General features: G+C 47.5%; 10 protein-coding genes across 10 annotated transcripts; 4 read left to right on the forward strand and 6 right to left on the reverse strand.

The window, feature by feature from the left end:
• Positions 1-598: 598 nt before the first annotated feature.
• Positions 599-1,469, forward strand: PGRI_042390 (mediator of RNA polymerase II transcription subunit 18; the record flags this gene model as incomplete). The annotated part of the gene is made up of 2 exons (XM_040791952.1): positions 599-1,092; positions 1,151-1,469. 2 exons carry the CDS (start codon positions 599-601, stop codon positions 1,467-1,469), a joined length of 813 nt encoding a protein of 270 aa, XP_040643862.1.
• A 651-nt stretch (positions 1,470-2,120) lies between these two features.
• PGRI_042400 (putative DNA 3'-phosphatase Tpp1) lies at positions 2,121-3,890 on the forward strand (the record flags this gene model as incomplete). The annotated part of the gene is made up of 8 exons (XM_040791953.1): positions 2,121-2,211; positions 2,267-2,424; positions 2,493-2,605; positions 2,665-2,970; positions 3,024-3,151; positions 3,209-3,345; positions 3,395-3,455; positions 3,529-3,890. The coding sequence occupies 8 exons, from the start codon at positions 2,121-2,123 to the stop codon at positions 3,888-3,890; spliced, it is 1,356 nt and encodes a 451-aa protein (XP_040643863.1).
• A 1,895-nt stretch (positions 3,891-5,785) lies between these two features.
• On the reverse strand, positions 5,786-6,752 carry PGRI_042410 (class I SAM-dependent methyltransferase; the record flags this gene model as incomplete). The annotated part of the gene is made up of 4 exons (XM_040791954.1): positions 5,786-6,174; positions 6,221-6,277; positions 6,332-6,370; positions 6,422-6,752. The coding sequence occupies 4 exons, from the start codon at positions 6,750-6,752 to the stop codon at positions 5,786-5,788; spliced, it is 816 nt and encodes a 271-aa protein (XP_040643864.1).
• Positions 6,753-8,109: 1,357 nt separating this feature from the next.
• PGRI_042420 (uncharacterized protein) lies at positions 8,110-9,661 on the reverse strand (the record flags this gene model as incomplete). Its single annotated transcript, XM_040791955.1, has 2 exons — positions 8,110-9,308; positions 9,379-9,661. The coding sequence occupies 2 exons, from the start codon at positions 9,659-9,661 to the stop codon at positions 8,110-8,112; spliced, it is 1,482 nt and encodes a 493-aa protein (XP_040643865.1).
• Positions 9,662-11,641: 1,980 nt separating this feature from the next.
• PGRI_042430 (putative NRPS-like enzyme) lies at positions 11,642-14,973 on the reverse strand (the record flags this gene model as incomplete). Its single annotated transcript, XM_040791956.1, has 4 exons — positions 11,642-12,031; positions 12,144-14,320; positions 14,371-14,638; positions 14,695-14,973. The coding sequence occupies 4 exons, from the start codon at positions 14,971-14,973 to the stop codon at positions 11,642-11,644; spliced, it is 3,114 nt and encodes a 1,037-aa protein (XP_040643866.1).
• A 1,182-nt stretch (positions 14,974-16,155) lies between these two features.
• PGRI_042440 (uncharacterized protein) lies at positions 16,156-16,721 on the reverse strand (the record flags this gene model as incomplete). The annotated part of the gene is made up of 2 exons (XM_040791957.1): positions 16,156-16,440; positions 16,506-16,721. The coding sequence occupies 2 exons, from the start codon at positions 16,719-16,721 to the stop codon at positions 16,156-16,158; spliced, it is 501 nt and encodes a 166-aa protein (XP_040643867.1).
• Positions 16,722-18,064: 1,343 nt separating this feature from the next.
• Positions 18,065-18,580, forward strand: PGRI_042450 (Actin cross-linking; the record flags this gene model as incomplete). Its single annotated transcript, XM_040791958.1, has 1 exon — positions 18,065-18,580. The coding sequence occupies one exon, from the start codon at positions 18,065-18,067 to the stop codon at positions 18,578-18,580; it is 516 nt and encodes a 171-aa protein (XP_040643868.1).
• Positions 18,581-19,773: 1,193 nt separating this feature from the next.
• Positions 19,774-21,084, forward strand: PGRI_042460 (M20 family metallopeptidase; the record flags this gene model as incomplete). The annotated part of the gene is made up of 1 exon (XM_040791959.1): positions 19,774-21,084. One exon carries the CDS (start codon positions 19,774-19,776, stop codon positions 21,082-21,084), a length of 1,311 nt encoding a protein of 436 aa, XP_040643869.1.
• A 331-nt stretch (positions 21,085-21,415) lies between these two features.
• On the reverse strand, positions 21,416-23,576 carry PGRI_042470 (glycoside hydrolase family 47 protein; the record flags this gene model as incomplete). The annotated part of the gene is made up of 3 exons (XM_040791960.1): positions 21,416-22,374; positions 22,428-23,072; positions 23,126-23,576. The coding sequence occupies 3 exons, from the start codon at positions 23,574-23,576 to the stop codon at positions 21,416-21,418; spliced, it is 2,055 nt and encodes a 684-aa protein (XP_040643870.1).
• Positions 23,577-24,365: 789 nt separating this feature from the next.
• rpt4 (proteasome regulatory particle base subunit RPT4) lies at positions 24,366-25,717 on the reverse strand (the record flags this gene model as incomplete). The annotated part of the gene is made up of 4 exons (XM_040791961.1): positions 24,366-24,486; positions 24,539-24,995; positions 25,057-25,443; positions 25,510-25,717. 4 exons carry the CDS (start codon positions 25,715-25,717, stop codon positions 24,366-24,368), a joined length of 1,173 nt encoding a protein of 390 aa, XP_040643871.1.
• Positions 25,718-26,741: the final 1,024 nt, after the last annotated feature.

Genomic DNA, 26,741 nt, shown 5'->3' on the forward strand with positions numbered 1-26,741 from the left:
TTCTCTTTTTACTTCGTACTTTGCATTTCGGAATCTCATCCCCGTAAGCCCTGGCTCAACCTTCCAAGGTTGGTAATATAATGAAGCCATCTACCCCTCTGATCTTTCCCCAGTTTGTCTCCCCGGTGAGATCCTAATTGAGCTCCTCACTCATTCTCGCTTCCTTTTCGGTGCCTGACGCTTACTTTTCGCTTTCTTTGATCTCTAACCCTCCAATCATCATCCCTATTTCTGACAATCAATCTGTGCTTCCCCATACATATTCAAGCTTATTTGCCCACACAGACCTCACCCCGCAATCGGAGGCAAAAGTCCAGAATTTTGACTATTTTGACTGGGATCTATGTAACATTTTTTTATTCTGGGATTGATATTCCGGGGGTTTCACAAGCATCGGAAAAGAAGGTTGTACAACCTCGAACTGCCAAGAAAAGGGAACCAAACAGACCAAACAGACCAAACAGAGCCAATTAGACGCTATTAGCAATAACAGCGACACATAAAAATAATCTGATCTCTGATAACGTTGCGCCACTCAAGCTTGGACCCTGACTAATACATCCCGGATTCACCCGCCCGATACCTTACACATATCAATATGCACGAGCAGTCGCTTTTCGCCTCGGTTCCAGTCCACCAACATCATGAGCTTCTTCAGCAGCTTGCCGGATTGACGGCCATGCAGCCCCGCCATTGCCTAGAGCGGAGGTTGATCTTCAAGGCCTACCGCAAACCAGGGTTGGCGGGGCGGACCGGAGCCACCCAAGACCTTCAACAGGGAGACCTGCAGAAGTTGAACAAGATGCTCAATGGGAACATGTACTATACCCAAGTGGTCGGGCCGGTTTCCGAACGGGATTTTGGCTCCACTGACCCCGTCGATCGAGACACTCAGATGGCCGGCATGGAGGACTCAAAGCCTAATGAATCATCATCGCCATCTTCATACGACTATGAACGTCAACCATGGAAGTTGGAGTTCCGTGATATCCCGGAAGCTGGTACCCGGTCAGCGGTCACGTCGCGTTTGATGTCTAGTGCCACGCTGCCGCGGGGAGATGTCGTGCAATCTATGAATGCGTGGGGCTATCAGTGAGTGGCGCCATCGAGTCAATCTTATGATCGCGGGCACTAACCCTGTCTGTTCTAGTTTCACTACTGAGTATGTGGTTGAAGGTGATATGTTCATCCACAATGACATTGCTATCTTCTTGCATCGCGTGCTGCACTACCCGGGTGGGGATGAGTTGAATGCGCCTCGGCGTCAACTGCCTGCCTTGAAGGATATGGTTTTGTTTGAGAAGAGCGGAAGCTATGTACTGCAGGCATTCATCATTGTCCAGGACGGTAGCAACCAGGAGACGATGAAGACTGCCTCGCAGCATCTATTTGGCCTGCGCGAACAGTTGAAGTCGGCCGTTCTCTTGGAGCAGGCTGATCGACTGTCTCTTGATACACGGGCGAAGTAGGACCCTACTTCGGTTCGTTTGAGCATAAGACCACAAATACCCGGTCCCCAGCGCCGGTATGGTGGTATGGCGTTGATAGAAAAAACAAGTATACCCATCATAGCAATCAAGTCCACTACATACATTTCATTCTTCTAGCTTTGAGCGTAAGAATCAAGACGGAAGTATATGCAAGGCCAAAAAGTACTCCCATAAGTAAAATATTGATACCATATACTAATGTTCAGGTAGGACATGACTGAGTGGGTAAACCCTCGGCCCTCCTACCTGGATGAACATCATCCGAAAGGAAAAAAAGGCGAAAACAAAAAACCCTCATGTCTGATTGGAGTTCAGAGACAATTCATTGAGCTTCTGCGTGCGTTCCGCACTATTTCCAGAGCATTTTCTTTCAAAAGTGACTTGCTCTCAGAAGGAGATTGTCCTCCCTCCTGTCTATTTTTTATTTTTTTTATCTATGTTTGAATATCACACTATACAACATATAAAATGTCCCTTTAATGTTCATGACCATGTGACTTCGTGATTGCTTCCGCGTCCCGGCGCGTCCAACACACATCCAACTGCAACTCGCTCCGAAATCGAAGCAACCACCTCATATACAAACTCCATAAGCTCTTCACCACGTCTCCACTCGCCCAAGCTGTCAGAATGGCCGAGGGGGCAGCCAAGAGAAGTGCCTCCCCCACCCAAGCCATCTCTCCACCACCATTGCGCCGCAAGGTTCACTCAACGGTAACCAGTGAGTCTTACTATCCACCAGCGTATTACATCTATTAGTAACAATTATTGTATAGAGAAATCAGCTGCAAACTTCTTCACCCCGGCTTCGCAAAAGAAGCCCGAACCGATCACATGGCGTGTCATCGGCACAAGTGTTATCATCGGAAAGCAGATAGCGGGCAACGCAGTATCTCACACCGACAAACAGCGCCGAATTGCCGGCTTTGATTTGGTCAGTTGAAATCGAACGCTAAGACAGTTGGCATCGAGATATAGGGCGCTGCTAACATCAATATATAGGACTCAACCCTGATCAAAACCAAATCGGGCAATGTCTTTCCCAAGTCTGCTACTGATTGGCAATGGTGGAACACCAAAGTTCCGGGGCGACTGAAGGAGCTCAACGCTGAAGGGTATGTGTAGACTCAGGGCATAGGATTAGTTGCGTCCATTCGGGCTGATACTTTGACAGATTCCAAGTTGTGATTTTCTCCAACCAGAAGAAGATCAGTGTCCAGAAGGATATCAAGGGTGGGCGGAGTGACTCAAAAAGCCTGTCAAATTTCAAGGAAAAGATGACCGCTGTCATGACGGAACTGGATTTCCCCGTCAGCGTCTACGCGGCCACCACAGACCCTGAATACAGGAAACCCCGTATCGGGATGTGGCGCGAGTTCATGGACGACTATGATCTCGACGTTGCGGGTGTTGACTTGACCGCGTCGGTTTTCGTCGGTGATGCGGCTGGAAGGCCAGGTGATCATTCAGCTGTGGATCGGTAAGAGACCATCACAGTTAGTATGTCGTGATCAAGTCTGATTTCGACTTTAGGGGATTTGCTACCAACATTGGTTTGCCATTCAAGACCCCCGAGGAGTTTTTCCTCGGGCAGGTCACGGAGCCGGCGACGATGGGCTTTGACCCTACGTCCTTCGTAAAGTCGGATCTTGGAGAGCCGGGTATGTGCTGTCTTGTGATTCCAACTCTTGCAGATTGTTGACAGGTCTTCATCGCAGCGAAACCCTTTACCCGTAAGCACCCAGTTGAACTTGTTGTCTTCTGTGGCAGCCCAGGTGCCGGGAAATCCACTTTCTACTGGAACCACCTAGAGCCTCTAGGCTATGAGCGAGTGAACCAAGATATTCTCAAGACGGTACGCGTTATAGCCAATGAAACTGAAATCGAATGCTGATGAACAGTAGCGCCCGAAATGCCTCAAGGTCGCCCGAGAGCACTTGGAAGCCAAGAAGTCTGTGGCAGTTGGTACGTCGGACCATTTATTCTTATCTTAGTTTAAACTTCATTTTTGAAGCGGTCTAACCCGACTACCATCTAGATAACACCAACGCCGACCCAGAAACGCGAGCTCACTGGACAAATCTCGCAAAAGAGTTCAAAATCCCTGTCCGTTGCGTACAATTCATCTCAACACCAGACCTATGCAAGCATAACAACGCCGTCCGAGCATCCAACAAAGAACTGGTATGTGGCAATATCCCCTCCATCTCAATCTCTCATTCTCATCCCAACCAGAACCCCGAATCCCGAACCTCCCTTCCCGGCATCGCCTTCGGCGACTTCGGCCGCCGCTTCCGCGCACCAACGTTGGACGAGGGCTTTGACGATATCATCCCTGTCGAGTTCCAGTTCCACGGCAGCGAAGAGGCGAAGGAGATTTGGGGCCAGTACTGGGTTTAGAAGTACGGACTGGTATACACCTACTACTCATGTCCCTTGGTATATGCTTACGTCTGTCTGCATTGTTCCAGCACTCATCTTGATCTCTTCGTCTGCATGCGTTGAAGCTGAAACACAGCTCGTGTTTATGAACCTAGTACCTATTGACCGGGTTTCACCTAACCCCAAAAATGCGAATGTTGATCTCGGCTGCGTCAATGCATGTCTCGGTTCTGTATCTTAGATCCAATCATTCTCCGCTCTGCCGTGAACCCTGAGGGAGGGGTATATAATGTCATTTGGGATATATTGTGTAAATCTCGTCAGCGGCTTATGCCCATCTCAGACATGACGTACATCCCGGAATGGGACATAATTATATCACCTAGTAGATCCGTACATACATACAGTACCTAGGCAGGTTATGTAAATACATGTCTGGTAAACGACCGATATCGCACTCTCAAAGTATACATAAAGTATACACTCCATCGTTGCCTAACACACCTCCACTCTCCTTCCTGGCTAGACCTAATAGACGTAATCTGAATCCAAAAAAAGGGTCTGACTCACAATATGAAAGACAAAGATTAAGTCGAACCTGTTGCCTAGAGTCCTAGACAAGGCATAAACAGGTATAGGCACCAGCACCAGCTAGCCGGGAATTGCCGACTACTAACTGAATCCAGCTGATGATTCAACGAGGCCCATCTGACAGGACAGGTCTAGGATAAAGATAATTATCTTCAGGTAATTCAGCGATTGGCCGTAGTCAAGGTGGTGAGTTCGATAGTATCCATTCCCAATCCATTTCTGGTCTTTTTTCTCTTCATGATTTATTTACATTTTTCCATGTTTGCCAGGTTGTCTAAGAAAGCGAAACAGGACATGTCATTTGCTTAACGTAGCTCATCTTTCAAAGGAAGGCGCACATGCTCTCTTTCCCTTATTTCTTCACATTTAGAGCGCTCAGTACAATCAGCCTGTACCTCCTGTCGTCTTCGAGCATATAATGCCGCACCTCTCGAACCAGCAAATGTCAGATCAATTGTTTTGGATATAACAGGATCCGCAAGAACTGGAATATTCGTTTTCAGATTCACAGCCAAAGACACCTCCGTTAAGAGGCTGGGTAGAAGCTGCTATCACCTACCCATGTGCGTAGAGTCAGGTCGCGGAGTGCAGCGTTGACTTTCGAACTGATGGAGCTGAGATAAGGGGTTGTAACCGCAACCCTATTAAGTGGTTGAGATATTTCTTTTTCGGTAGAGACTTTGAGTTGTTGGAGTAATTCGCTGATTATTTCAACATCGCTGTGCGCTTTCATCGGACGACCGAGTTTCTTGTTTAGCCAGCGATACTAAGTGCCCCATGAGGTTGTATCAGATTGAGAGAGCTGTGTGAGAACAATGCTATAGAGAGACTGATTGTTTCTGTCCATCTGTGACCTGGGTTCGTCTGCAAGTCGTTTCATAAGCTCGAGGTACTCGCGGTTTCCTTGGATATGGGCTATGTCAACGACAGTGCCGTTGTAGTAATGTACCGAGGCTGTTCTTTGGCGGATATTAGAGATTCCAGAATAGAAAGAGCATCGTTTGCTCACATATGAGGGGGTTAGGTCAAAGCCGATTCCGGGGGCATCGTGGATCTGTGTAGAAAGGCATGTTTCACAGGACGGGCGATGAAAGTCGTAAGCGTTGATAATGGAGTCATGAAAGAATAGAAAGGCTATCAACAGTCTGTTCATTTTGGAGAATTTGGATTTCATAGCGTTTGCCTAGACAAGGAGATAGGTACAGCCAGGACCAGTTGGCACTAGTCACTGCCTTTCTGAGTATATATCTAAACAAGAGCAAAGACTTAAAGTATTTCTAAGTAAATGCATCTACTATCAACATAACGCAATATAATCCAATTCAGCATGGCACTCTCCCAGTGGCAATGATACCCAAAGAATCAATCTCCATCTCATTGCCCTTCCCATACAAATCCTCCAGATACTGAGCCAGCGCAGGAACAAATCGAGCACCGCTCTGCTGCCGTTGCGTCTCAGTCCAGAAACGAGACATAATAAAATCTAACGGAACCTTCATCAGCGTACTGAACTCCGATATCCCCTGAGAAATAGTTTTCCCAACAGAAGTAAGCTGAACTTCGATCAAGCCTCGATTCCGAAATTGCGTCTCGATCCAAGTGGGATCTTCCCACCTTCCATCACCGATAGCTCTCATAAATTCTTCTGTAGATATCTGGGGAAGATTCCCTAATAAAGCTGCCACTGCATTGACATGATCGATCCAGCCAACTATCGCGATTAGACTTTGGAATTGCAAGCTCTTTCAATAACTTACAAGATCCCCAGCATAATATGCCAATTGTTCCACCCGGCTTCAGAATACGAAGTGCCTCTGACGCTCATTAGAACAATCCAGTCAAGTCAGTTTAAAGGAAAGATGAGATACCATCCAGAGCTGCTTGCGAGTCAGGGAGTGCCATAAAGACTGTCTTCCTGTTAGTATTTTTTTTTCGTACTATCAGATATTCCAACTTACTAAATGCGCCAAAGACGTGGGTGTACTGGTTATCAGGAAAGCCCGTTTTCAGGACGTCCGAGACCGCCGCGTCGGTATTTTCCCAGCCGTTTTTCTGGATCCGTTCTTGGACTGCAGTGACCATTGAGGTTGATACATCAGTGCATGTCAAGCGCCAATTCTTTTCAAAGTTGCGAAGCGCATCGTGAAGGGCGACTGCCACAACACCTGTGCCACAGGCCTGGTCAAGGATGGTGAGTGGTCCGGCAGAAGAAGCTACACCTGATTGCTTGACAAGGTCTATTGCGTATGGTAGAGTGGTTTTTTCGGCGTTTTGATAATCGGAGGCCATTTTGCTCGGTATAATAGAGAGTAGAATGGATTGTGGGACAATGATAGAAGTCTAGTGAAGGGGTTTTTATATCTAAAATTACACCAAGGTATTTAGATCCTGTCTAAGTCTAATGGGGACATAGTGGTTGCCCTGATTTCGCAATTCAAATGTCTCCGAATATACGAGCCATAACCTATGCCGCTGGTATAACAAGAGGATATATTAAGACTTCTGGGACACTAAACTCCCCCGGAGACATTTGCTCGGAGACATCCCAGATTATACCTTTTGGCTTATAAACAATTCTTTTAATCATTTCATTGGTATATAAGTGCTGATATCTGTGGTATTTCCCTATTCCTATTTAATCTTATGTCGTCGCCAGAACTATCGTGGAGTCAAGACGCATTATAGTCATAGGAGAAATCGGTAAACAAGCGCTCTAATCGAGGCTCTTTCCTCAATAGCATTCCATACTTGTGCCGTTTAAAACGGTAGCTTAGATACGGAACCAGACAGAGAAAACCTCCAGAAATATATCTGTCTTTATAATCATAAGTGTATTTTGAACTGCTTGTTTCGTCTGAATCTGGGAAGTGTGGTATTCTAAGACATCATCAATCGTGTATACCACTAAAGGAACTTTAGTTAGCGCCAATAGCGCAATTAGCAGGCATGTGACTTCTTAATACCATAGGGATTGGGTAGACGTGAGGCTATACTTATCGTCATATTGTAAAATGCAAATGGCGGTAGCTTCACAACGTGGCCGACCCACAGTTCTCTACATGTGACTCATTACAAGTGAACATGTGGGGATTCTATTATGCACCGTGTTATCTCTGTACAGTGAATTGAGTTCATTAGAATTGTAGAATGCAGTATGTAGATAGAGACATATGACATGTGTATTGTGAACTAGATATGTACATATAGAAACATGAATATGATACTTTCTGAGATGCTTTTTTTTTAGCTTTTTGTGTGAAGCAGATAGGGTTGAAGTCTATGGGATACAATTGGTGTATGGGGGGTATAAGTATAGTGACAAAAGGAGAGGAGGGTGGTACACCCAGTCGGTAGGGAACTTCTCTTTTTCCTGGTGTCTTAGACATCCAAGAAACGGAAAAGATAACCAAATAAGACAAGACTCGGGAATATAGACAAAGGAATGACATGATCCAGAACGAGAACAGTAGTCGCTCCGAATCGTGAGTCGTGAGTCATTAATAGTTCAAAAGAAAAGACCAAAAAAAGAGAGACATTAATCGTAATAGTGCGGGCGAGATTGACATCAAACAGCGCGCGGGGAATAATCTATCGTCATTATCGTTGATCGCTTAAAAAAGAAAAAAAATGAGCCCAACGAAATGACTCAAGGTCGGGAGACCAAATCCTGGAAGAAGCGGAAGAAATTCCTCTTTTTCTCAGAACGGCAGGGAACTGCAATCTCCGTAGCTGGCGCTACAGTCATTGGGCCCACAATATCCTCATCACCCATATCGGGGAACTTGTCGTTGTCATGTAGACGTGGGATGCGGACTTGCTGGCAAGGGTGGATATTGGACTGGGTGAGCGTAAGAGCTACACCGTCTATCGCGCTGAGCTGGTCAAGCATGGCCTCGTGTTGCGTGGCCCACTCGCCGTTGATCGATTCCCATTTCTCGACGGTTAGCTTGTAAATGTTCGATGTGACGCCGTAGTGTTCGCCAGTGCGGACGAGGTGTTTGGCAAAGTTGCAACGCGCAATATCCCAGTCTCCACGTAGCTGTTGGAAATGGCCGAGGTCGCAAACAACAGGGTCGTAGGGCTCTGGCATGATGGTGAAATTGGCGTGGCCGAGCTTGTTGGCCCATTCGTCATTGGGGTCGGAGAGGACGAGGGGCGTTACGTCGCCTGAGACTGTGCGTACGGTGCTGGCTCGTGGCCGGTTGAAAGAGGCCACGGAGGGCTTGGATGAAAGTGGGGGCGAGGGGAGAATTCCCATAAATCGTGGGTCTGAGGTCACATTGTAGTTATATTGTGATTCGTTCATGTCTGCCACTGTGGGGGACTGTAGGGGTGACTGAACGCGGGATGCTGCGACGCTCGTTGGGTCGTCTCCCATAAACGGTGGCAAGAGAGGGGTTGACGCTTTTTGTATATCATTGTCATCCTGGCTAAGGCTGTTCGCTCTGGTGATATCGATTGGGCGCGTGCCGGACTCGCTCGCGCGTTCTTCGAAGATCGTTCGCGCAGGAGATGGGGGAATCGAATCGACCCGGCTCATGGGCATGGAACCAACGATGGGACTGGCCAAGGCGGAGGAGGCTGCCGAGTTTGCGCGTGATCGTAGATCATCCGGGAAGATATCGCCTTCTCCACCACCAGAGGATCGCTTAGTCTTCCACCGAGCTGACATGGTCGAGATGTGCGAGTTGATGCGCGAGACACCCTTTATTGAGACACTGTCTGAGCGTCTCTTTTTCGGTGAGGGGGCAGTCTCCATGCCAGTAACGCTCAGATCGTAGCTATCTGAGTTATCGGCGGGGGTAAAGTATGACTCTTCGGCAGACACGCCATAATCAAAATGTTCTAATAGAAAGTCTAGGTTAGTAACTGTGGTATCGGGAGTGTTCTTTTTCGGGTGGCGATTAACACATACGGAAATAATGATCCTCCAACGAATCGCGTGTGCATTCCTCTTCCTTCACTCCAGTCAAATGACTCCGACTGGGACTTTCCATTGAATTTCCCAGGCCCGATGAAGAGACGAGGGAAGAGACAGAGCTGGAGACCCGGTTGTGGCCTGTCGCAGAGAACAACGAGGTGGCAGGTGAAGCCGGCGCAGAGGTATTAATAGTCAATGGGGAATGCGGCTGGCGTATAGTTGAGTCCGCGTCCAGACTTTCTCGTGTCGCGTCGATTATTTGAGACAGTTTATACATTCTTAGAGCGCCGCTGAACGGGGTGGCTGGTATATAGGGTGTGGTATTGCTTCAGCATTGGATGTGAGGGATGACCATAAGATAAAGAGAGACGTTCAATTTGAACAAGTCATTCCCTAACCTTTGGGCGGAAAACGGTAGCGGTGTGATGGGTAGAGTAATAGTCCGGGAAAGGCGGGAACTGAAGTCTAGGGCCAGTTAGCATCCGATGAGGAAATGCAAATGATTATCGTTCCAGGTAGAAAACAGTCCAAATTCAGAACAAAAAGAAAAAAAAAAAAGTAAAAAAAAAAGAAAATGAATTCCACCGAGCGACGTGGACCAAACAAGTTGACAAGACTAACTGGCTGGGCAGAAAGGGAGTTTGGCTTACAATCAGCAAACGGACTGGCGAACAGGGAGATCCTGGGTAGTACAGGAGTTTGCACTTTTAGTTTGAAGAGAGAGAAAGAGAGAATAGAAAGGTAGAAAGATAGAATAGAAAGAGTACGAGATGTTGGCTCTAGACTTCTAAGCCGTTAGTGGAGAATTCCATGAGATTCGCAAAGAAAATGAGACTAACACAACAAATGGACTAAACTCAGGCTAAAATATTTGTCCATGGTATGCTCCGCTGAGTTCCGGTGGTTGACATTACATGAACCATGGTATTAAAGAGTCTGGAAGGATTCTTATTCTTCTTTTTTTTATTTTATTTTATTTTATATTTTATCTTATTTTACACATATATTTTCATCTAATTACATCTTCATGTATATCCAATTCGATTGTTTTTCAAACCAACGGCTACACAGATATGTTGTGTAGCCCAATGTCCTACATCAGGACCCTTTCCTGAATTAGGTACAAAAACCTGTGTGTGTGTGCGATCGGCAATCTAGACTAAAGTGGATTTCCAGGGAACCATTATGATGCCATCCCGACCCAGTCACCCGGTGCTGATTCGTTCTATAGGGAAGACGCGTGTTAGATACATCTGCTTTATTATCCTTATTTATCTGTTTATACTCGGTTAGCATTCGGCCCAACTAGGTATACCCATCCCCATTCTACACACGGGCTGGTGCATCCACCCTGTTTGTGCTAGAAGACCTCCGACAACGCTGAGTAACCGCAAGGTCCCGTCCCGTAGAGGTCAGAACTTTGTCCGAGTATGACGAGTAGGGTTGTACAATGGAGGGTTATCGGTTCGAAATTCAGTATAGTGTACGATACTGGTGCGAACTCCGACAATATAGACGACTGTGGGAGATAGCACTGTTGTACTTACATGCAACAGTGGCAAGTGGTACTCGGAGAGGAGAGGATATCCAATCATAATAGCCATCGGAATGAATCCTGTCAGAGAGGGGAAAAAGACAAATCCTTTCATCTTTGGCAGACGTCAGGCCCACATGGTTCGAACCACTCTCGGGGAATTCGGGAATCATTCGAATTTTCCAGAGGGGAAAAGGTAAGCCCATGGTGTTGGTCTACCTTTGGGACTTTGGGGGCGGAAGGCGAGCCTTGGCGCAGCCACCGGGATGGCTTCGGGGTTAACGGGAGGTTGCTGGACGAGTCAACTTTTGAAGATTCCTTTAAGAATTCTTTAGGTGACTCGTCGATTATTATAATGATATAGATCCTTTGTCTCTTCAGTTATTCCCCTGGAGATCTCCCCGATCCCATCTCTCGCTAGAAGCATCCTTGCAGGTCGCTAGGACAGAACAGACCATGTCGCAGTCTAAAATGGCATAGGCTGAGTCTGTTAACTTGGGTGGCCAATCATCGCCACTCGGCAAAAACAAAGAAAAAAAGAAGCAAAACAAAATAAAAACCTAATCGTGGTTTGCTGAGGTAATCTCCGATCTCGGGCTATTATGTCATATTTAATAAAAACCTTCGAGGAATGGGTATATACCACATGGCGATATACAAAACTCTTGGACATTTAGATACATCTATACCGTATTCTCCGAGACAATATGTTGTATAATCTATTTAAAATTGCCATTGTCGTATCCAATTTCGCATGAGTGAGGGAGAAACCGGGCCGAGGGTTCTCATGCTGACACTTGCCTCTCTCGCCCGTCGGACATCCAGCGCCACAGACAGGGCACTGTCATCCCCTTGTAGCCCACGGTAGAACTCCAGCAGCTTGAGCGCGGGCTTCGAGGCGAAATCCGCACTACTGGGGCTCGTTATACTTTCCAGCTCGGCAACCCACACGGAAAACGGAACTGGTTCGACCACATACTGGCTCTGAATAGCTGGGATCAAAGACGACCATGATACCTGTTCAGAATTCGTAAGATGAAACACCGCACAGCGCTCTTCAGATGAACGGTGACGTGTGTTGACAATTTCCACTATAATATCGGATAGAGTGTCCTAAATAAAGAATGTCAGAAAGTGATCAGCAGTCTTGGCTTTTTTTTTTTTTTTCTTCGGCCGAGTTTTTCGAGCTCGTTAGGATATAGTGCTCGGATTTTCGGTGGCTTACCACTGGCACCCAGTCAACCGCGGTTGAGCCGAGTCGGTTAGGGATTTTACCCATCGCTTTCGACGTGGCGATGATCGTCGGGAGCCATTCCTGCGGATTCCATTGTCCGCGGGCACTGGTCGGTCCGGCAATCTGTCCGACGCGATACACCGACGTGGGGACATGGGAGCGTTGCGAGGCCTCGAGACAGATGCGCTCGGCAACGTGCTTGGACTCGCTGTAGCCTTGTGGGAGAACTACTGCAATGTCCTCCATCGGTACTTCTGGGATCGAAGCTCCCATTTCTGGGGTCCAAGCGCCTACTGTGCCGATTGAAGAGATGAAGTGAAGATGGGCGTTGCTGCGGCTGCTCAAGCTAAAGTCTATAAAGCGCCGTACGCCCTGGATGTGAGTGTGCTCGAAGGAATCGACGGAATGGTTGAAGTTGACTTTCCAGGCGTTGTGGATGATGGTGTCCACTGAGTCGAGAAGTTCTTCGTACTTGGATCCGTCTAGGCCGAATCGTGGTTCTCCAAATGAGGCCTGTAGGAATTCGACCTTGTCTTTCCAGTCATTCGCGTCAAGGTGCAATCCTTTCTCTTCGAAGCCCTTCTTCTGTCGTGATTCGGCATCTGAACGGTTGAGGCAGTAGACTTTATTGATGGAATCGCTGCTCAGCAGAGAATGCAGTAGATAAGTTCCCAGTGAGCCAGTTGAGCCAGTCAGTATCACGGTCGAAAGCGAATGCATTTCATTCCGAGGGTAGACTTCCCGCACTGGCAGGTCGGACGTATACTTTTCCACCAGTCTCTGGATTTTCTCTGCCCGCGGGATATCAGCTTGGGTTTTTCCATCTAGGATGGCCATTACGACTTGCGACAATCGGTCGACTGTTGGGTTGCCATAGATCGTTTGGGCGTTGATGGCTTCTGCTTTCACAGCCGGCCGACGTAGCTGGATGCCCTTCTGCAGCACCCGAGAGATATGAATGGTCGTCAGAGAATCAAGGCCGGCAGAGTAGAAGTCCTGGGTGTTTGCAATGTCGGGCTTCTCCAGAACACGGGTAATAATCTGGCGAATATACTCTGTAACACTCTCATGGTCCAAGACCTCTGGCAGGCCCTCGTCCAAATGATCCTCGGGGTCATCGGCATACATTGCATCAATCTCTTTCTCGTAGTCTCGAAGCACAGCCCGACGCTGCACGCTACCTTTAGGAGTCTTCTTAAATGGCTTCGTCTTCACCGCGAACCAGATCTTGTTCTTCATCACCCGACCATGAGCCGCAACAGCCTGGTTAGCCACCTGCACTGTCGGCCAGATCTCCTCAACAAAGGCCCTCTCATCCATTTCCAGTTCTCTCTGACTCGGCTCGATTAGCAGCCCAGCCTGGAACCGAGACTGGCCGACTACCACCGCCTTCCCAACCAGCGGGTGTCCTTCAATGATAGTCTCCATCCCGACAGGGTTAAATTTTTCCCCGTTGCTTAGGACAATCACATCATCCTTCCGCCCATTGAACTTCCACAGACGTGGGTTTGTCGGGTGTGGGGTATAGAGATCATTGGTTGGATAAACATTGATGTCGGGGTATGTGTGGAAAATGCCCTTGAAGTCGCGAGCATTCTCCTGTCGAGGAATCACCATCTCGAATATACCCTCGCCGACATCGTGTATTTCCACGTCGTAAGCTTCGTTCCATTCAAAGTAGTCCCAGTTGGTTGGGTCCTCCGGGACTAGCGCTGGGATCACGCCGGCCTCGCTGGTTCCTATTATCGATATGATTTGCGTATACTTGCGTAGTCGCTCTCCAGTCTCTAGGAACAGAGGAGCGCCGCCAAAGTAGACTGACTTCAGCTCTTCTAAACAAGCTAGCGCCTTGTCGGAGTGACTTAGGTCTTCCAACATCGAGGGTGTGCAGAGTGCCGCTGTGGGGTGGATAGTGCGCATCAGTTCTATCATATGATCGACGGAGAGTGGCTTATCTGGGCCAACGAGAGTGGGAATTTCGAACCACACTGAAAACAACAATGCTACCAGACCCATTAGATGGAAGAAGGGTGTCGTAGCCAGTACCAGATCGGTTTGATCCAGATTGTGGAACATAGATGGCTGACGACCTGCAGGCTTTGCGAGATGAGAAAGAGAATCGATGGTCATAAAGAAGCCGTTGGTGAGATGCACCGGCTTTGGCATGCCTGTAGCAGAGATTAGCGTGTGTTCACAATACCACGTTCATGGAATTTACCTGTTGTTCCAGAGCTATGGATGATGCACGTTGTGTCATTCTCCGCATCGGCATAAGATTTGGTGTATGGGTAGTGGTGCAGACCACTCTCGTCACTGAGAATTTGCTCCATATTCGGGATCTGGAAGATATCCAAGGCTGAAAGAAGGCCCTGGATCTCCTGGGTTCGTGCCTGGCGCTCCTCGCTGAAGAAGAACTTGGTGCAATTTGTCTCTTTCAGCAGATGAATGTGGGCCTCGTCCGAGTTCCTGGTGGAGGGAAAGAAGGCCTACGATATTCAGTCCGACTGTTCTATATTCAGCTTTAAGTGCTTCATTTTCTTACCTGGTATCCAGTCTTCTGACATGCAAGCATAAACATGAAATAGCGAACATCATTGCTCCCCATGTAGGCCAATGTCTCTGGGTGTTGTGCCGGTCCGATCATGCTTTCAATCCACCAACACATGAAGTTCACAGCGTGTGCCAGGTCCTTGATGGAAACATCTTGGAATTTATTGCTTATTTCCGGTCCCCGTGGAATAACGGCAAATCGCTGGCTGGGATTGATTTCAGCACGCTCGTCGACCGTTGTCGCAAGCAGTCTTTTCCGATGAGACTCCATGTTAGTTAGATCCAATGATTTGGATATGAAACAAGTTGGGCTGATGCAGTATGCTGGGAATTATTGAAGAGAATAACACGATGTCTTCGTAACCATCTATTCAAGGGGATACAAAATATATATTTATATCTAATATAGTTCTAAGCAAAACTTAATATCTAGACAAAATGATCTCAGTGTAACCTGAATCAACATTCATTATTGTTATTGTGTACTATATATGCTGTATAACACAGCCATATAGTTTATACATTATTGGGGCAACCGGTATGAACGTCAACGGGTGTAGATCATTGCTTATATTATGCTAGTTTCACTCCACTTGGAGCATATCCCCCCTGCCGAGCATTACTATGCTTCATTTTGGCTTCACAACGATGAGTCCCTCCACTTTATCGGGATATTAGTGCCGGACTAAGCTTGGAATGCGAGGAATGTCTGTGTATGAACGCAAGTGGGCCAGACATAACATATTAGGTTAAAATGGTTTCACAAAAAGTCACCACGCGATGCCAGGATGGTTCATATCGGTAATGATCGTCCTATACGCACCGATATATAACAGCCCTGGAGGATAATATCGGGGCCTTTCTGATCTGGTCTGTCGCCGTTTTACGAGAACGCCCACCTGTGCAAGCTCAGATTCAACAACTTGTTAGCTTATGGTCTTAATGAATGTTTTGGAATCTAGAGCAATTAATACGAATATATAGAGATTCAGAGTGAAACACTTTAGGAATTCGCCAATTCTGGAATCGTTGGGTCATCAAGTGTTGAAGGCTAGTTCGGTATTGTTATTCTTATGACTAGCTTCCATACCTCACAGTTTCTGACACCGATAGGGATCTATAGAAAGCATAAAACTCTTTGAATCGGCAGTGGAAGGTAGGAAAGTACAGGAATAAATACACATTTTGTGCCTTCATGTCTAATCTTGGTATCATGTAAGTCTCTCCGCGTGCGCAGGATTTAAGTAGTATTATCACCTGGTTATAGATCGGTGACTCTTTCTGCCAATAACTCTGTCATTGCTTATAAGACATGAATGTTGTTGGTGTTTTAAGGTTACAATCGAGCTAATTGTGGATAGAAATGAAGTAGTAGTAGTGAGCGGTCGGCAGAAGAAAGCGTCTATAATTATTAATATCATTGAAATTTTAGTGATGAACACAGAAGACAGTATCATTGAGGTATAATTTCAATAAGGTATCCATCTGGGTCTTCCAAAAACGGAATATCCACGGCAGCTTGCCACAAATAAGTATCAAGACCCTTGTCAGGTGATTCAGTACCCAAGAACGTGGCCACCACTTCTGAACCCAAACTTGATCCAACTTCTTTCACAACTTTAACTTGGTGGGTTTTGATATATTGCACGGCCTTTGCCATATCGGGAACACTGAATGCCAGCTTGACGAAACGGAAGTCCGGGTAATCACTGGAGTCGGTCATTGTTTTCTTGGAATTCTGGAGACAACATTAGCCATGTACCACCGAGTATTTTGACGAGCAGTCATTACCTTTGAGCATACAAGTTCTAATACACCTTCCCTGGCGAAAAGAGGGGTGTCTGGGCTTGCTGCGTCGGGATACCCGAGGAAAACAACTGTGGTTGTATCCAAGGGCATCCGGGCAAGCTCACTCATGCCAAACACACCCGTATAGAATGAAACAGATCTATCAATATCCGCAACGCGGAGACCGACATGCGTCAGTCTAAATCCCTTTGTAGGGGCATCTGATGACATTGTATTCAATTGAAAGCAGCCCAATGTGGTTGTATCTAAATCTTTCTTGGAGGTTCTAGTGTTCTATTTAAATCACAAGTCTGTCGGGTTACGGAAGGCTCATGGGCCGTTCTTTTCTTCCCTTCTGGTGTTTTCGGCTGCCGGAAAGTCCCTGAACCGAATTTATAGTGGGCATTGATTTCTGCACAGGGGCCCACCCAATCAACCGCCAATACATCCTTTTCCTAAATGGGAACTGAATTTGCTATTGATCACTAATGACATGCCCATTTATTATCCTCTCGAAAATGCTTACACGATATCTCAGACGCGCGGCCTTCCCGAACCCTTCCTTGATTATTGATGGGAATACTAAGCACATGAGGTCCAATATTGGTCAGCAATAGTTTTTTTTCCAAGGTTGGTACCTAAAGATACGTCTGATAGCGCGGTTGTTCCCCATACATAGCCTGTTATTCGCCTATCGGCCTATTCACATTTGTAACATTCCTTTAAACGCTCTGGACACTTGTTTTCGAATTTGGGAACGCTGCACCAGTGTGCTGGACATTGCCAGCGCGAGAACAGAGGGCACTCAGTGTTGTTGCGGCCAACATGGAAGAGACATCAGTACTACCATCCTTTGCTAGTAACTATACAGTTTTCTCCTAGATCACGAAGTGCCTTTTCAATATGCACCTATCACATGACTTCTGACTACTATACTATTATTACATGTAATGTTCTCCATTTCTCTCAAGTCCCCACTGCAATGACTGCAGGAAAATAATCGCTAGAGTGCTAGCGATGATGACATGAAGCCCGGAAAATATGTAGGCATTGATCGTTCAGCCAGCCTACAATTTCACCAAACTATTCCAAAATTAACTCTATTTTCGTGGCGGAAAAAGATGATGTAATTTGCTAATTTGTACTCCGTAGATACTACAGAGGTTCCAAGACATGGGGATTAAAAATCGTGAATTTCAGCCAACATGGGTATACGTGGAGTCCCACCTCGTATGTATCTGCATCTTACACATGCACGGATTCTCAATATGATCACACAAACTAGATTTGTCCCCACTACCCTTGGAGTTTTGCAAAGCTCCTGTGGGTTGCCATTGGACTGAAACTCCCCACCCCGTCACACTTGTAGATCACTCAGCTAGCCACTAGGTCACTAACAACGATGGACCCACAATGTGATGGAAATGGATTCTTTAAGCGATAGAGCTATGCAGCTACATTTTACAGAGTATAAGGAGTTGTATCTAAGCGATGACGTCAAGGCATTCCTTGGTCTATAAGTAGGCGAAGATTGACACCGTAAGGACTGATCAACAACCAATTTTTACTACATCATGACAATGAACCAGGGCCCTGGCTGCCCTGATATCTTCAAGCTCACACCAGACGAGTTTTCCAAACCATGGGCCATCTCAGTCGATGGACTATTTGTTTGTCTAAAGCCAGACAAATGGTCTGATAACTCGATCCATCTCCTCACAACCACGCAGGCCGACCACGTGAAGGCCCATGGTGGCAAACTTTATGAATGGCATGTGGTGCAACGGGTAGTACATAATACTGTTTGTTTCGGATTTCGCAATGCATACAGCGGAAAGTGGCTGGGCGTCAACGAAAACGGCGATGTTACATGTACTGCCAGCGAGTTGAGTGACTGGGAGACATGGCGTACTGCAGGATATATAAATAGAGATGGGATGAAATTTTTCTACCTTTCCGTGTTGTTCAAAGGAAATGACCGCTATCTCATACAAGCGCAGGCGGGTGATGAGCTTCCATTTCTCAAGCTTGCAGACAGCGATGAGCCGGATCCCGCCTATATGGTTCTCTTTCCGCCCTTGTTTGTTTGATAGCCAGGTAAGAGTTTCTATCTTTATATTACAATGCTATACTAATATGATCATAAGGCAACAACATCCCGGTGGACAATCATCATCAATTGAAAGCGGTTACCAATCGATCACTTATGGAACACATTTGTGTCTTAGCTAGAGGGAGAACCATTCAATCACCATTTCAACCGCTCCGTAAACCGATGAGGTATATCTATGTGCATATGTAGGTACACTGCTCAGGGCTTGGCGTAACTTATTCCCGCCGACTCACCCTTGTGTAAATGTAATTTCCAGTGTCATATCTGTTTGAGAATACATCATGACAGTTGGGTAGCAATCGATTGAATTGAACTCCTGATGCTAGATATACATACGTGTAAAGCCCATACCTGGATGACTCTCACGGCCATTTGCACTTTACTCGCACGAGATAACAAGGCAGGCAGGCAGACACACTCCAGTAAGTGGAGACCTAAATCGGCAAGGACAGGGACCGCTTGCTAATCGCTTCATCCACGATAACGCAGGTCTGAAATTATACGGCCTTCTAGGCAAGCACAGCCCACATACTAAGCACCCGTTCTGTGATGCAAGGTAGAAGGCAAAACGACTAGGTTCTATACCACATTTCCAGAGCCCTATCTTGTTGTAGTTGGAGATATGAAAGAGCTCTAGCCTTGGTTCAAGCATGAAACCTTAGGGTAGCGCATGACAGCGCTATACTCAAGGTCGCTTATACGGCCGACTATTCTTGTTTTTCCCCAATGAAATACCTCTTTCAAAGCTTCGTCGTTCTTGCCGCTAGATAGAAATATTAATATTAACTGTGATGTTTGTGTGACTCGGGTCGAATGCCGACCCTGTATTCATAGTTAACATGAAGATATATGTTCGGGATTACGGACGAATGACTACGAAAAACTGGCCGGATATGAACCATAGCAATCTAACCCTATCATGCAATGAAATGGAAAATATAGACCTTATATGCATAATAGGATAAAACCCGTTCTATATCTAACCCTAACTATTGACCTTGTGTTTTGTTGATATCCACGTGACCGTATACCGTCGGATTTGTTTCCGATCTCGGGCCTCGGACCTATTGGAAGCTCACAAAATATTCAACTCTCTAAGTGTCGAGGTCATTCAATTGCCCTAAATACAGGAACATAAAATCACTGGATTAAATTACTCCCAATTATTCAATGAAGTTCTCTTCATATCTCGCGGCCGCGGCCATCGTGTCCGGTGTCCAGGCTTCTCCGCACCCCGCACCTCAGCAACAACAGCTCTTGGGCGTGCCATCCTCAGCCTCCCAGTCCAGCTACAGCCAGGAAGGCCTAGACGATATAATCAGCCACTCACCTCTACTATCCCTCCACCGAGACCTAGTCAAGATCTCATCAATCTCCGGCAACGAGCACGATGTCGGCCTCTTCGTCGCGCAATACCTAGAAGCCCGGGACTTCACCGTGGTAAAGCAAGAAGTGCCCCCAGTGAAAGGCCAAGAGGACGCCAAAACCCGCTACAACATTTACGCCATTCCGAAATCATATACAGAACCCCCCTCAATCCTCCTCACAAGCCACATCGACACCGTCCCACCATTCATCCCATACTCCGTGCACCAGCCCGACTCCACCTCCACCTCCCCCGACAACCTCATCCTAGCAGGCCGAGGCTCCGTCGATGCAAAGGGCAGCGTCGCAGCCCAAATATTCGCAACCCTCGAAACACTATCCTCAAACCCCGACGCCAGCCTCGGCCTTCTCTTCGTCGTCGGCGAAGAAATCGGCGGCGACGGCATGAAACTCTTCTCAAACTCATCCCTCAACACGAACTTCAAAACAGTCATCTTCGGTGAACCAACAGAGGCTGCCCTCGTCGCAGGCCACAAAGGCATGCTCGGCTTCAAGGTTCTCGCTCACGGAAGCGCAGCGCACTCCGGATACCCATGGCTAGGCAAGAGCGCTGTCTCAGCGATTCTGCCTGCGCTCTCGCGCGTAGACGTGCTAGGTGATATCCCCGTCGAAGAGGGCGGTTTACCTTCCTCCCCGAAGTACGGACCGACGACGCTGAATATCGGCGTTATTGAGGCTGGAGTCGCGACGAATGTTGTTCCTTCTGAGGCGTGGGCGGATGTTGCTGTGAGACTTGCGGCTGGTACGCCTGATGAGGCGCGGGAGATTATTCAGCGGGCTGTTGATGAGGCGGTTAAGGATGCTGAGGCGGAGGTTGTTTTGGACTTTATCTCTCATGGCGAGTCTTATCCCCCGCAGGATTTGGATGTTGATGTTGATGGGTTTAATGTTACTACCGTTAATTATGGTACTGACGTGCCGAATCTGGTTGTCGGTGCTGATGTTAAGCGCTACTTGTATGGGCCTGGCAGTATCTTTGTTGCTCATGGTGATAATGAGGCGTTGACCATTGGTCAGATGAAGGAGGCTGTGGTTGGTTATAAAAAGTTGATTGAGGCTGCGCTGGCGAGAGAGAAGGGTGAGGTGGCCGTATGATCGGTTACTCGTTTATTGTCTTGATATAGGCATGATGTCTGGTGCTGTATATACAAAATTTCGGTTACTACGTCTTGCCTCTGGGTCATCTCAAGTCACCGCAGAACATCAAGGCGATGGCTTGACTTGACGTATGAATGCTATCATTATATGTCACTAATGGGCAAAGAGTATTGCTTACTGAAGAGAAATCGGTCATATACAGAAGGTTGGTATACAAATCTACTAGGCTTTCCTAGAAGGAGAAACAGAAAATGACAGGAAAAAAACGCTGTACAGAACACATAAGAGACATCAAAGCCATAAACAACCAAGGCTCAACCCATCATATCTACTGCCTAGGTGCTCTCTCCCACCCCGTCTTAAGATCCCCGCTAGGTCTAAACCGCGGGAATGGATGGGCTTCAGTATTGAAAACGTGATCCTCCAGCGAGATGAAATCACGATCCGAGAACAACAAGTAGAAATACTTGAGTGTCTCAGCCATCCAGTAGCTCTCCATATTATCGCGCTTGTACGAAGGAACTGCATCCGCGTTCCCAAGCGACGTAAAGCCCCTGATACGGAAAACGGGTGCTGTGTTGGTTGATGTAGGAATACGGGAGGTACTCTTCTTCTCGACCACGGCTGTGTGCTTGATGAAAGACTTGAATATCTCCCAGCCCCACTGCCGGTAAATGTCATCGCCAGTGATACGGTAGAGATAGAAGAGGGACTCGACTGTTTCGGGGCGTTGTAGATTGTGGCGGTCGTTGCGATGGATATCGATGTCCGCGCGCCAGGACTCGGATGCATCGCTTTGTGTCTCCACGGGCTTGGAGATGCCGCGCAGTGCCTCCGGCTTGGATGCACGGTTGGGGTTCGCCACTGGATCTGAGTACTTGTCTGCCATCATCACGGGTGGCGAGTCTAAGACGAAGTGGGAGATCTCGGCTGCGAGGCCGGTTGCAGTTGCCTGGTGCATTGCCCAGCAGGTTTTCATCAATTCTCTGGACATGAGGATCTCTTCCTCGCGTTGTTGAGTCCAATCTGCTGATTTTCGGGCTTTGGACAAGGGCTGACCACCGGTTGCGCCGAGGGCGATTGTTCCGGGCATGAAGCAGACCAGGTGGTCCATTCTGGGGGACAGGTCCTGGTCTAGGCCCTGGGGCCGCTCGCCGATAATCATCAGCTGAGAGTTTTTGGTGAAAGAGACTAGGTGCTTGCGGATGCCTCTCAATGCCTCATCCCACATCTCTTTGTAGATGGGCTCCTGTTCTGAGGTCTGCAGGTATTGCTTGATGAGATATTCTGGAGCGAGTCAGCTTAAAAGAACCACGGAGCACCGAGTATCATCAACACACCATAATACGAATCCGCCTTGTTGCCTAGACTTATGCTGTCGCCTTTGAATGCACCATTATCAGGATGAATGGCGGTTCGGACAAGGCCATCCTGCGGCTTTTGCAGGTCAACCAGCTTCATCGCTTTTTCAACCACCTTCCAATATTCTGCCTCGCCGGTCAGCTTGGCCAAGTACTTGAACTCAAGCTGTACCGAGCCAGCCTCAGAAGTAGATGTAGCTCCCTCGTCGAAATGCACGACAACACCTTCAGACGTGTTGAGATTGACATTCGACCATGGGATTCCGCTTGGAGACTCAAAAGCCCCGAGTAGCCGCTCAGCAAGGTCGGCAGCTTTCTCAATGTACAGGTCTTCACCGGCAGCCCCAACATCATCGTCGTTGAGGGGTGCCAAATCGGGGTATTGGGTTGACAGATAGTGTGCAGACAGCAAACCACCTAGCATGCGGATAGTGGTCTCGAAGGTACTAACATCGCGATCCTGGTTATAATTTAACGATGTTGAGATCCATTGCCGCGCACGGTGGACCTTGGAGGTCAGATTCATGATCATCAACGTGTCCAGTGAGTCTACTATCATCCAGCCTAACCCGCCGGTCGTGTCTTCCTGGTTAACGTTCGATACTGGGCGATACTGATCGTATCCTGAATAATGGTGTCAGCGCTGTCATAGTGCGCAAGGCTGCTGTATGCCTTACCCCATGCGTTCTTCTCATATCCTTCCCAACTGACGATGAAGGCGTCCCGCACTTTCTCTCGTCTCGCAGTCCAGTCAGACAAGTCCCCAGAGGTTTTCCCGTCTTCCAGTGTCTGCGCCCATTTCCATAATTCTACTCCTTTATCATTTGACTGTAGCCCTGACCAGGTGGGGAGGTAGAAGTTATAATACAGTACAAACAACACTGTGCACACGCCCAGCACGTTCAGGAATGGTCTCCACCTCCTTCGAGGACCTGTGCGCCGCGGTGCGAAGAACGGCTTATCTTTGTATAAAGGTAGTGTGCGGTCCCTTTCGAAGTAGCCGTTCACTTTATTGGATAGGGGGATGGGCTGGTTTGAGAGCCCGTATCCGCGGAGCCCGCTACGAGGGTTTCCGTAGAAGCCATCTTGTTGCGGCGCAAAGGGACTGCGCGGTGGCTTGTAGGCCATTGTATTCTTCGATCTTGTCTCTTGATCCGTAGGGGAATCTCTGCCGGTCTTGCGATTACCGAGTGCGCCACATGGGAGTGAGGAGGTTGAGGTGGCGTGGGAGGATTCGCCTTTCTTTGGTGTTGTTCAGTATTTCAATCCGAGGTTCATTCAAGCGCATCTACTATCAACATGCAACAATTAGTCAAGTTTGACACAGAGCGAGGATTTGCCTATTCGGGGCCCGGAGGACACCCGCACACTTACCGAAGGACAACCCTTTGATAGAGTGTTTGCGATGTACAGATCTTGATCGCAGACAATCTGATATTTCGGCTCTAAACAGCAAAAAAAGCGAATATGTACCGATACCGTTGTGTTTGGTGGGTTGGTGTTCCGTAAAGAATTTCGTTGCGGAGATGCGGAGCGCGGAGTGTTATCCCGCGTGTCAACAATCCGAAGGATAAAAGCCAAGTATTGCCTTCAATCTTCGAAATAAAATCCGAGCGAAAACCGAGGACGTGGCAAGGGCAAGTTAATGGGGAAGTGGAGAGGCAACACTAGTCTGCAAATCATTTCATTGTACGCGTAACCTCATAACTTATGTAGTTTAATATAAATGAACCCGGAGGGAGCTATCTACCAATCCAATATTGACTAATTGGAGCTACATTCTCCTACCAATTAAACAAGCTATTTCCAATCTTCAGACTCTGAGAATATAAGAATAGGTCGAATGCTTAGCATTAGCGCTTCAAGATAAAGATCTAAACCGTGCAGATGATGTGGACCCCCACAAGGTAGATACAATTACAGCTTCTGATACTCAAGCTTGCCCTCCAGCTTCTTCGCCTCTGCTACCTTCCGTACAGCCTTGTTGAAATCATCCTGGTTGATAGCGTCACGGTAATCCTTGATCGCGAACAAACCACTAATAAAGAGTTAGTCAAGTTACGGCTTATTAGATAGAAGATGTCACTCACGCTTCAGTAACCACATTTCGGAGATCGGCACCGTTGAGACCGTCGCTCATCTTGACCACACTCTCAAAGTCGATCTCGCCTTCCTGTTGGACTGTGCTTGTGTGGATCTTCAAGATCTCCAGACGACCAACCTCATTGGGAAGAGGAATCTCAATCTTGCGGTCCAGACGACCGGCACGCAACAGAGCAGGGTCTAGTGTATCAGGTCGATTGGTGGCCATGATGATCTTTGTCTTTCCTAGGTAGTCGAAACCATCCAGCTGGTTCAGCAACTCCATGAGCGTCCGCTGAATTTCTCGATCTGCCGATGTACCCTCTGAGAATCGTCGTCCACCAATAGCATCAATCTCGTCCATGAAAATAATGCAGGGCTCGTGTTCCTTGGCGTATCCGAACATCTCTCGGATCAGTCGGGCGGATTCACCGATATATTTGTCCACGATGGCCGAGGATACAACTAATGAGAGTAGGCTAGTCAGAATATTGCGAGTGCAAATGCTATCAGAAGTTGAACATACCCTTCAAGAAATTGGTCTCCATCGAGCTGGCCACTGCTCGTGCAAGCAATGTCTTACCAGTACCAGGAGGACCGTAGAGCAGAACACCCTTCGGAGGCTTAATTCCAACTCTGAGGAAGAGTTCTGGATTCTTCAGGGGCAGTTCGATGACCTCACGAAGCTCTCTGATCTGGTCGTTAAGACCACCGATACCCGCGAAGTTAACGGACCCTGGATCTTCCAGAGACATGTTGTACACCATGGGATCAACTTCACGAGGAAGCATCCGCATGATGGTGAGTGTTGTCATATCCAAAGCCACACGTGTGCCCTGCTTCATCTTGGACTTATCCACCTTTGAACGACAGCCGACTACATATCGAGGACCTGATGACGCCTTGACGATGACTGTAAAATCGGATTAGGTTCGTGATGCGATTATTGAAGCAAAAAGGCCGAGCCTTGGATACTTACATCGCTCTTCGTCAAGCTGCTTCAGCACCTCACCGATGATCTGACCAACACTTTGTAATGCCTTGATGTTATCCTCAGAGACATCAAACTCTCTTTGAAGATCCTTGATACCCAAACGAAGGGATTTCAACTTGGCTTCCCATTCTCGTAGCTCGAGCAAGCTCTTTTTATAGTCCTCGAGCGCCTGGCTGCGCTCCGGGTCGCTCATGATGAAGGACGGACGAACGATAAATTCACCGAGTGTGGATGAGTAGGGATGGTGGCCAAGGGGGAACTGTAATTCAGATATGAATTCAGGATTTCGTGTAAGGTCGTGGATGCGAAATGGATGGATATCGTGATTGAAAAGGGCGACAGCACCTTGCCTGGGGAGCTTCCAGCTTCCAGCGCGGCATCCATGGGAGAGATCACATGACCTAAGATCTGCCTTATGTCATTATCTTGGTCATCATTAGACACCTAAGGCACAAAGGCACAAAGGCATGAAGGCATCCACGCTGGAACAGTCTTGGAGTACGGAGTATAGGGCAATGAGTTGGGGAATTGAATTAATTCTGTGCTATCTTTGTGTAAAATAAGAGACAGTAATGTAGTGATAATAATATGTAGTCTACATTCCAAGACGGTTCCCTTTTTAGATTTAGTCTCTGACATCTATATTATGGGTACTGTTAATCTTTGCTTACTTTGTTCTCTATATATTTCCTATATCTTTATACTTTCCTTTCTCTAGCTGCCGTCCTTTCACAATTGAAATGCCTCTTCATCCAACTAAGCCGGCTATTGATGGTAACAGCTCGGATAGGACGATTATCCGAAACGGAGATAGTTTGGCCTCAGAAATATGGCATAAACAGCTGTCTTCGTCCAGGTTAGAACGGAAGAATGCTACGTAAGATGAACACTTTCTTTTTCTTTCACTTGAATAATGTCCTCAATGCACATAGGTAACATTAACCCATCCACTAAGGGGGTTTCTACATAAACTCAATGGGCAGAGGGGTAGAGGGGTATGCTGTACGATGCTGGTACGATGCTGTAACAGGGGCATGCAATCGGAGAACAGTCGTCATAGTCTAATATCTTCCGAGGGACGGGAGATCTCGTAGCTAATGACACCGCATATGGTCGGATCAGCCAGCAAGCGTTGGAGAATGACCGTGGAGCCCCACTGTTGCATTGGAAAGAATCGGAGCAGCAATGAGCTTTTCCCGGGGTTCTCTGGGGGAGAA

This window comes from Penicillium griseofulvum (genome assembly GCF_001561935.1).
Source record: "Penicillium griseofulvum strain PG3 chromosome Unknown contig_89, whole genome shotgun sequence".
NCBI classification, from domain to species: Eukaryota; Fungi; Ascomycota; class Eurotiomycetes; order Eurotiales; family Aspergillaceae; genus Penicillium; species Penicillium griseofulvum.